This window comes from Phaethon aethereus (assembly GCF_964289735.1).
Source record: "Phaethon aethereus genome assembly, chromosome: 11".
Lineage (NCBI taxonomy): Eukaryota > Metazoa > Chordata > Aves > Phaethontiformes > Phaethontidae > Phaethon > Phaethon aethereus.
In genome coordinates, this window is record NC_138587.1 from 14266430 (window position 1) to 14277075 (window position 10646).

Genomic DNA, 10646 nt, shown 5'->3' on the forward strand with positions numbered 1-10646 from the left:
CCCGGTCTGCGGGGGAGCTCTAGCAGCAGCCAGTGTCGACCCCTGTGGAGGGCTGGGGGTGACCGAGGGGTGATGGCTGCCTGCTGCATTGCCTTCGAGCGGACCACGTGCCTTGCCCTCCAGCAGCCATTGCTCCTGCCCAAGGCCAGGACCAGCCCTCTCCCCGTGGGACATGCGGCGAGGGACCGCAGCCGGGGAGGTGCAGGATGCGTCCTCGTACGTCACCCTGCAGGCTGCAAAGTGTCGCTTGTCTGCATTGCCCATTTCTATCTATAATTTCACTCGGTCAGGGGTTATCACCTCTGAGAGGACGCACAAGCACACCGCACCTTCCCGTGCCACCGCCCAGAGCCTCGCAGGCGAGCTGTCCCCCTCCTTGCTGCCCAGCGAGCCCAGGAGCCCGCAGACCCTGAGCTATTCCCATATGCAGCCTGCTCCCACCCCTCATGCCTGGTTTCAGTGACATCAGCATTTGCAGAATTCATGGAATTCATTAACAAAACCATTATTTACGTCAACATGTTCAGCTGTGCGATGTGATAGAAGAGTTGAGACAAGAGTTTGCTGACTCGCCCGCTGCCCGTGGGCTTATTGCTGACTCGGGCTTGGGACCGAATCGCCCCAGGCAGTTTCCATCCCTCCGGTTCCCACAATGCTGGTGAAGCTACTGTCTGCACCCCGAGTTTTCACTCGCTATGTTCACCCTCAGGGGGAACCATCCCCTGGGCAAGGCGGGCTGTGCTTGGACGCCATACCCTGGGCAACGTTAAGGCATTACATATATGCAGGAGCTGTTTGGGGATTTAAAAAAAACCCATTCAAAGTGTAAACATTTTTGCACATAGTCATTGGACTTCCACACATGAAGATTTCTGTTGTTTTTCTGCATAAATCACAAGTTAATCTACACAAAGAGCACTCGAGCAGACGCCTGGAGCACTGGGGTTCTCTTACAGCATGGCAGCATGCAACGCGACGGACTCTAAGTAGTAGAAATAGGGTAAGTCTCAGTCCAGGATGCTTCCTCCTTCCTACACTTATATAGTTTAGGTAAATGTCATTAACAACTACGTGCCGGTAACTCGGGTAAGATGGGCGGCTGCGTAAGGAGCTTCAGCACGCGGCATGGCTAGCGCTTGGTGGTTTCCGCTCAGTTTCTACTTTATCTCTAAGTAGAAAAGGGAGAAATTCTGCTTCTGTTCCTGTATCTATGGAGGCTGCTCAATGACCCCTAGGTCGCTGTGCCGGCGGTGCTATAGGTTTAGGTATCAGTGATTCTGCCTTCCTCAGGGACTTTGGCACATTCACCCCGATTCATACAAGATCCCTGAGAACTTATCAAAGCTGCAGTACTTTACAATTTAGAAGACCCAGAGGGGCGCTTGGCTCCCTGCCACGCTCATGCCTGCTTCTTGTTGTTGTCCATGCTGTGCAGCAGCGCCAGGAACTCCAGGATGAGGTTGGCTGTCTTGCGGGGCCGCTCCACCACCACCGAGTGCCCGCAGTTCTCCAGGATGTACATGTGGCAGTCTGGGATAGCACTCGCCAAAACACTGGCACCAGAAACATCCAGGACCTAGATGGCAGTGGGAAAAAAACAGTCACTCCCATGGGCAGAGCGAAGTTTTGCTGGACACTGTAGAAACCCCGTTGGAGCTGCCTTTGCAAGTCCAAGCGAGATGCTGAGCAGGGATGCAGACATGGTCCTTGCGATGCCAGCCCCATCCCGCGGTACCCATGCCTGGGGATGGGGCAGGGAGGCTGCACGGTGCCAGCCTCAGTGTGCAGCAGAGAACTCTCTTGGAAGCTTTTTGGCTGCTGGCTCAACGCAGAGGGGTCACTGCAAGCAAACGTTTGCACCTTTGCATGCCTGCAGCCTGCTTCCTTCCCCTCCCACTCCACCCTCCGTAACCAGCCCTGCGGAGCCCCATGCCTTTGCCTCGCCGCCCGCCCATGAACAGCACATCTCCCTCCAGCTGCCGGGACAATTCTCTTTGCTGGCACTTTATTCCTCTTCCCAGCCCAGTCCTGCTGTGGCACTGGCACCTGCCCCTCGCCCTCCCCAGCCCCGGCTCTGCCCTCTCCTCCCTCCGGCCCCATGCTGGCTGCCAGTTTTCTGCCCAGCATCCCACCGAGCCCCCGTGTCCAAACCCACCAGGGACGGGGACACATGCGTGCCGGCTGGCCGCAGGGCAGTACACAGCTTGGCAGCATAGCCCCCACCGTGCCCCTGGGGGGAGATGGAGACATGGTCCTGTGGGGGAGGCGGAGGGGGCCACGTACCTGGTCCTGCTTTCCCCAGATGACCTGCGTCGGCACTTTGATCTTGCTCATGTTCTCGTGGAGAGAGTGCCTGGACTTTTCGTCCGCAATTTCTAAAAACACTAGTGGGGGCAAGAGGAGAGTCAGTCCTGCGAGGGGGGTGCTTTGCCTTCCCTTCTCGCAGGGGTCCCTGCGGGCCAGCCCTGCCAGCGTCCCCTCGCTGGGAAACCCAGGCAGGAGCGAGGGGCAGAGCCCCAACGGGCTGTCCTTGCACTGCCACCAAGCCCCGCTGCGGGGAGACCCTCCTGCAAGCTCATCTCCTCGTGGGTATCAGAACTAGTTAACCCAGCTGGGGGGGTGAGGGCGAAGCAGCGACCCCATCGCCCATGGGAGTGGCAGCGCGTTGCTACCAGCGGCCAAGGTGACCCCCCAAATCTGTTAATGCCGTTGCCCCCTCCCACCCTCAGCGAGGCAGCAGGGGAGTGCTGGGGTCAGGTGGCGTGCAGGGGACACGGGGACCGGGGACAGCCTGTCCCCACACCCTGGGGGTCCGGCTGGAAAGCCTGGAGAGACGGGCTGCCACCACGCACTTACATTTCCGGTAAAAATCATTGTGTGGGATGCGAACGTCGACGAGGCCCTGGAGGATCTGCAGGGAGAGCAGAGGAGAGCTGCTGGGGGGACCCACGCCCCGCACGGGGCTGAGCGTGCCCCGGCGCAAGCTCCTTCCTAAGTATGTCTGGCTGTCGCAACCGCGCTTAAGTAAGTAACATGTATTTCAGCAACAAGTATTTTTGTCTTTTATGATGCAAACCTGAATTTCTCCCCCAGGCCAGCTATCTGCGGCCAGCAGGCCACCGCAGCCATGACTCTGCTTCTCTTCCTTCTTTTATTCTTTTGCCAAAAAAAAAAACAAAGGTCTTGGCGTTACCTTACATTTTTTTTTTACTCTCCAATCTACTCATCACAGACTTCCTAAGGAAAACCAGCTTTAATGGTCAGCCCCTTGCCAAGTTCCCCTCACCTGACAGAGAGGCAATTAACATTTCCATCGCTTTTCCTTAAAAAGCAACAAACAATCCCCCTCCAGGCCGGACAAGAGCTGCCTTAGTTATTTAATGCTTCCTGCCAGCCATATTTACTAAAAATCCCTTCAACATCCCAGCCCGCTGCCAAAGACCTTGCTGGAGGAGAAATTTCAGCGGGTGCTGCCGGAGGGCGGTGGGAAAAGTGAATTTGAAGGGAAAGTGCTGGGAAGGTGCTGGGAGCGGGGCCGGGGGCGCCGGGGTGTCCTGCGGGGTGGTGGGGGTGGTGGTGTTGAAGGTGCGCGAGGAATGAAGCTGAGGGTAGAAGCTGGGGGTGTTGTTTAGTCTCTGTGAGCAGTTAACAAGGTGCAACCTTGAGGGAAGGAACAAGATAATCACAAAAGAAACACAGCTACTGAACCTTGCGTGAACTATCCTAATTAACATCTAATTAACATATAATTGGCATAATAGAAACCTGCCCCTGGGCGGGGAAAGCCCCCTCCTCACTGAGCATGCCTGGGAAAAAAGAAGGACGCTGTGGCTTTAAGTGGAGCCGAGGCTTGTGAGAACCGACGGGAACCAGGGTGACGGAGCCAACTTTTAAAAAACACTGATAAGTGTTGCTCAAACCGCATAAATATTTTCCGTGTGTTACCCGAGGCGTGCTGGCTTTGTGGGCCTACCACCCAGCACCCAGCTCTGCGCAGATTTGGAAAAAAAGCAAGTATCTATCTCGGCTCTGCGTGTTTTTCGGCGCTCTGCACGCCGCGTGGAAGAACCCACATGCGGGACAACAGCAGCACCGGCTCTGCTCCCGCATCGCCTCGGCTGCCGCCACGCAAGCCTGGGGAGAAGCAAACCTGCCCTCCGAGCCCCCCTTCGCCGGCCGCCGCTGCCAGCCCGGGCTCCTCACCTGCTGCGGCACCTTGAAGCGAACGTAGGAGCAAAGCTTCAGCATGTCCGCCATCTCCTCGGGAGTCGAGGGAATTAAAGGGATCCTGTCGATGCGTTTGGACTCTTGCAGCTCCCGGAGCTGCTTTATGAACTTGCTGTCAGTGGTACTTGGCAACCCTGGGTCGAACGAGAAGGGGGGCATAAGCTAAAACCGGGATGAGACCCTCACCAGCTCCAGAGACAGAGCATCGCTGGACCGACCTCCGTCATCCCTGTCCCTGGCCTCCCGCCTACTCACTCATTTAAAAAAAGAAAACAAAAAGGGGGGGGGAGAAAAAAATCTGTACATACAGCAACCTTAATATGCACCCAGAGACACCCCAGCCTCCCTCCTGCTCCAGGGCTTGACACCACCGAGCCCCGCGGGCTGACACGACACGAGGTGTAGCCCCTGTAGAGATGCACAAACGCTTCTGCAAAAACTACAGCGCTTACTTTTACGCGGCCAGCGGATGCCGATACTAATGCCTGCGCCCAGCCTGCCACAGCACAGGGTTGGACAAAAAATCTCAGAAGCCCCATCTGCACACACCACTGCAGGGGAAATCCCCCAAACCTCTGCAGCCCCCCCCCGAGGTTTCGCGCCCGGAGAGGCAGCCCACACCGCTCCCAGCGAGCAGCGGGAGCCCCGCCGCCCCCCGAGCCCGGTAGCTCGGTAACACTCGCTTTGCTTCATTACTTACTGCTTATCCCCCTGCGTGGGAGGGGGAAGGAGCTGCTATAACAACCAGGAAAAATCCTCCCAGGCAGAGAAGCTCCCTGCCAAATCCCCCATGCCTCCTGCAGCGTGTCATGCCCAGGCTGCCCCGAGCCCCCCTGCCAAGGGGACGGCGGGGCGTGCAGGGGACCGTGGGGATGGAGGGATGCTGCGTGGGCACAAGGACACCCCGCTAACCTGCACCCAGCCCCAAAGTGCTCTCCCACTCAGAGCACCCAAACTCTCCAGCTCCTGAAGCCCCAGCCCTCCAGCACACTGGGGAGGCCAGACTGGGGAGGCTTTCCCCATTGCTGCCTGGGTTCCGCCTCCAGCACCGAGAGGCTGCAAACGTGCCACGTAAAATGCCTGACGTCCGAAGGGAAAGGGCATTTTCCTCCAGAGCAGAACCTGTCCCGTTTGCCCTAGTCCCAGCTCTAACCAAGGCACAGCAAGAAAAACTCCAAAGCCCTGGAGAAGAGCAGTCAGGACAAGGCTGTGATTTCCTCCCATGCCCTGCCAGAGATTTTCAGACTACATATACAAATTATTTCAAGATGCTTTGCACTAAAAGACTGTTTTGCCTCCAGCACTGCTCTGGGCTTTTGCACCAGTTCCTGCTTGCCCTCTCCCCATCTTGCCTCCCCTGCATTGCCCACCTGCAGGACAGATGAGGGTCAGGCTGCAAATGTCTTCTGGGTACTGAGCAGCATAGACACCGGCAACGTTTCCCCCCATGGAAGTGCCAACCAGATGAAAGGGCCTTCTGTTCAGCTTGATGCACTCCACGAACTGGCAAGGGAGCAGATGGAGCGTTGTTAGGGGAGAAGAAGCAAAAGTGGTGCGTCATGAGAGAAATTTAACTCAAAAGCTTGAGGTCGGTGGCTCTGGCTGCCCGGGAAGGGAGGGAGCAGGGCTGCACAAGGCAGGGCTCATGGGGCTTAGCATCCCTCATGCCCCCGCATCCCTCACGTCCCTGTATCCTGCAGGGCGATGCGATGCTGGGGCTTTACCTGGTGTATCCTCTTAGCCTGCCCGCTAATGGAGTAATCGTCCAAGGCCGAGCGGGTCGTGCCCTCGTGCCCGGGCATGTCAACGCACACCAAGTGCAGGTTCTTCGGCAGGAACTGCAGAAACAAACCAGGAGCGGTTACAGAGCAGGGGAACCACTGTGAAGCCCGGGGATGGAAACTGGTGACCACGGGTGGGAGCAGGGGGGTCACTCTCCTCCTAGCAGGCCCTGGTTACTTGTGCACCAGAATAGGTCAGCTCATGTACGAAGGATGACATGATGAGAAACCACGGCCAAGACTTGCTTCCCATGGAGGAGGCAGGTACATACCGCTCTTCCCCTGCAGCTCTGCATGTCATAAGGATGAAAGGGATCCAACAAGCAATGAGCACAGAGCTAAGGAGGGTGTTTCCAGCACGTTACAGCGATCATCACGTCCCATGCATGCGACGGTTGGGTCCCCACAGTGCCCCCAAGCCCAGGACCATTAACTCTCACTAAGTAGCAACATGACAGAAATGGAGTCCCACCTTGACTATGGACAGCCACATGTCTTTGTGGGCTGAGAACCCATGTAACATCAGGATGGACGGTCGGTATCCAGGTCTCCCTCTATAGGAATAACAAAACTGATAGTCATCGTAGTTTGCATATCTAACCTGCATACCCAAGGCTCGGCGCCAGTACCTGGAAACAAGGAGAAAACAACATCAGTGAGCAAGGCAAGACCAGGGCCCAGTGGCAATATGAGCCAGGTGACAAGTCCAAACTTGGCTGCAGATTTGCTAGTTTGCTAAGGCCAGTTAGCTCGGACTCACACCAGTGTTGTCACGGGCCTAACTGGGACTAATTCTAGGCATCTGGTCCCTGGAGCAGACCCTGTGCTTACACGTGATCCCTTACAGGTGTAGTACTGGCGGCTGCCTATTCATGGCTGCACTGCTGATGGCTTCTGGAGAAGCTCTGTTAAAAGCTTCAGAGACCCTAAATAACTAATTTGGCAATGGAAATGGGCCAAAATAACAATCCTAAAACTGAAAACACCCAAAGGTTGGTATGAGGAGAGAGACTTGAGAGAGAGAGGCAGCACGCATGGCAAGGCAGCGTGCAGGATGGGCAGGCCAAGGGAGGCACTTTTTCCAGGTGGGTAAGGTGGATCTGTCACAGGTTTATTTGGGCACAGTCCTGCACCAATGGGAGAACATCACCCCACAGACGAGCACATCGGATCCCAGACAAAACAACTGTCACCCAAGAGGACCATAGAAACCCAGTTCCCATATACCAACTAGACGGTCTTTTAAAATGTATTTATACCCACACAAAGGACCAAAGGGGACCATCCTTACACAGGTCAAACACCCCAGAAGATACCAGGCAGACCTCAGGACAGCCTGGGTTGTTCCTCTGAAAGCAGAGGCAGACAGCTCCTGCCAGCGCACACTTGCAGCCTGCTCAAAGGATGCAGTGAAATGGCCAGCCAGAGGGGACCGGGACAGAGATTATCAGTGACACTCTGGACACATGATGTGTATGTGCAGCCCAAGATGGAGGAGCAGGCTCACTTTCGCTGCATTTCCCCTACGCACAGATGTAACTCGTGTCAGGACAACTACTGGGTTACTCCTGATGGCTGAGACACTGGCAAATACTTTTATACATGATATCAGAATTTGAGACACAAGAGCAAGGTCACCAACACTGCTGGGCTGTCCTAGCTCTCTGCCAGCTCAAAGCTTATGCATAGTGCAATCCTCTTTTAGCATAATCCCTTTTTGGAGGGAGTTAGTGCGACTTAAGCAGCATCTCGGCTCTGTGCTGGTCCTACAAGGAGAGGCGAATTTCTCCCTGAATAAGTGTCTTAAGAGTCCTCGCCTCAAAGGCACCGGTGTAAACTGCTGATGGGCAAGGTGATAACATTTTTAGCAACTGATCCTGATGGATCAATTCAGCAGAAGGCAAAATAATCTGTGCAAAGCTGAACTGATCCCTTGCAAGGTGTTAACGCGCTTAGTGGCAGCAGCTAAACTGATTAACTCCTGGCAACCGAGCAGGCAGAGCAGGCAGAGCAGGCAGGCTCCGGGGTTGGGGTCAGTGCCGGACGTCACACCCGGGCAGGCCGGCGCATTAGCGGCAGGGGAGGGAGCGAGGCCATCGGTGACTGGAGCCCAGTGTGATCCTTGGCCGTGCCGGCTGAGGACGTGCAGACTGACAGCAAAGAGGAGGAGGAAGGCAGCAGCAGTGGGAGAAGGAAGAAGCATCCCCGGGGTGCTGCAAGCTGGAGCCACACAGGGCTGAGGGGAGGGTGGGATGGCGTGCTAACTGCCTCTGCCGATGGGGAACGCAATGATTGCGCCCCAAAAGAAGCTGACTCACAAAGAAGCAAACAGGAAAGGAAGGGTAAAGGGCAAACCCGCTCTTCTCGCCCGCTGTCCCTAAGAGGAGAGGTGCCCCCGAAACACAGAGCGTCGCAGTTACTCCTGCAAGATGCCAGTGCTGCCAGAAATGCTGGAAGAGAGAGAGATGGGGGCACTTACCCTTCAAAAGAAAGCAGCCCTGCTGGAGGACAAGGCAGCAGGGTCTTCTCTACCTCCCTCTCAACCCGGCTCCTCAAAGCTCCTGGCATCAGCCCCTTGCGCCTCCTTTGCCCTGTCCTGCCACCCTGCCTGTGGCCCTCCGAAGGCTTCGCCCCGACCACACTCGCTCTGCTCCGGTGCGGCAGCATTTCTCCGATGATCCTCCTCTGAACCTGAGCCCATCAGGGTCCTCTCTGCCTTCCACCAGCCGCTCGTACGTCCAAAGGGAAAAATACCACCTTTGACGGACAACCCCGGTACCGTCTGGACCTGTCCCCAGGCAGCAGCCTGGACGTCCCCGGGGCAGGAGGCTGTCACACCGCCTGCTCTCCTTTGCAGAGCGATGTTTGGCCTCGCAGGTCCCCAAGTGACACACAACGGGAAGAAATCCTCCCCCGTGCCGATCCAGTCGCTGGGGTTTTCGTCCCATCCTCCCTCCTCTCTCAGCCCCCAGATGCTGCAATTAAAAGGTTGCTAAGAAATGTGCCATTAGAAACAGGCTTCATCACGCTGCTGCGTCCGAGTGCCGGGGTGGGCTAATGTCCTCCTCTCACAGGAGGTCACTTTGATTTGGAAACACCCCGTGAGCAAAACTGCAGGAGCCACCATCTGCCAGCAGCACGTGAGGGCTGCCTGCTGCTGCCTGCTGCTGCCTGCTGCTGCCCACTCCGGCCGATGAGATGCTGCCCCGGCCTCTGAAGGAGCGTTATTGCAGCTTTCCCTGCCACAAACCCAAACAGGACAGCCAACAGCGTGCCTTATCACTGATGTCCAGGGACAGACGAGGACTGAAGGATGTAGCGCCTGCCTCCTGGTACTGGAGAGGACGAGATGCGAGGGGGTCAGGAAAAGCATCACGCCATCTCCTCTGGTGCTCCAGCCCAGAAAAGAGGGGGAGAATGAGAAAAGCCTTGTCCGTAACTCCTAGCAAGAGAGAAGTCCCTGCCTGCCGAGCAGGCTGTTAACCCTGTGTGAGCCGGGGGAGCTACGGCAGAGCCGAGGACTCCCCGGCGGGGAGATGGGCAGCAACGGTGATGCTTTTCCCAGCCGCAGTCCCATCCTTGGGCAAAACAACCCAGAAGTGTTCAGAGACATCCTGCAGCCCAGCTGAGGCTGCCCTGACAGACATGAGCAGCAAAAAAACCAATAAGAAAACACCATTTTCTTCTCCCAGAGATGCTTAAAGCTACACAGAGCCCGTGTGCTGGTGGAAAACCCCTCCCCACCCGCTCCTATCGCCGTCGTGGGCAGAGACCCAGCCCTGTCGGTGCTGCCTGTGGTGCAGGGAGCTGCCGGGGCCCAGCAGTAATTCCACCCCGCTGCTAAAATGAGAGCAGCTGGGCTAACGAACTCACCAGTAGTAGATGCGGATGAGCGCTGAGGGCCAGAGGAGGAAGGAGGCCACGAAGGCCAGGATGGGGATGGCCAGGGTGCCGCCGGCGATGACAAACATGTTCAGCACATCCAGGTCCATGCTGCTCTTCACCGCCCGGCCTCACCTGCCCACATTTAGGGAAGGATTGGAGGTTAAACACCAGAAACGATGATGAGTCGACGCTAAATGAGATCTCTGCTGCCAGGGAGAGAGGAAAGCGACTGTGCGAGAGGCAAAGGGTACCGCTCAGGAGCATGGCAAAGTCTCTATCAGTTTTAAAACTCAATTATTTCTTCTGGCTCCTTAATGGATCTAACTGCAATGTTATCCTCTCAGGAGAGCACATCCCAAATGGGCAATGGGCCTCCTTAACACGCACAGACCACGTCCAGGGCCGCTGGCTGTGACGTGGCCCTTGGGGCACTTGCAGACGGGGGAAGCACGGCCCCACTCCGTGGGGTGCAGGCAGCCCTTCCCCCCCCCCCGATGGGTGCAGGCAGGGCTGCCTTAACACAGGCTGCACTTTGCTTTTCGGAGGCAGGCATCCAGCTCCGGCTCCCCTCCCCCTGCCCAATCCCAAATCCCCAGCACACAACCACTGACCTAGAATTGATGGCTTGAGCCCAGCTCTCATTACTGCTCCGCACAGGCACCAACTAATCAAGGGAGCAGAGCCTATTAATGGGCTCGGGAACTGAAGGAAACAACCTGGCAGGGTGCTCTTTGGCGACCAGCCCTTATCTGG

General features: G+C 56.6%; 1 protein-coding gene across 1 annotated transcript; it reads right to left on the minus strand.

Annotated features, from left to right (window-relative positions):
* Positions 1-1382: 1382 nt before the first annotated feature.
* ABHD6 (abhydrolase domain containing 6, acylglycerol lipase) lies at positions 1383-10000 on the minus strand (the record flags this gene model as incomplete). The annotated part of the gene is made up of 8 exons (XM_082004828.1): positions 1383-1576; positions 2284-2384; positions 2857-2911; positions 4204-4361; positions 5598-5730; positions 5952-6065; positions 6481-6637; positions 9882-10000. The coding sequence occupies 8 exons, from the start codon at positions 9998-10000 to the stop codon at positions 1400-1402; spliced, it is 1014 nt and encodes a 337-aa protein (XP_081860954.1). The 3' UTR covers positions 1383-1399.
* Positions 10001-10646: the final 646 nt, after the last annotated feature.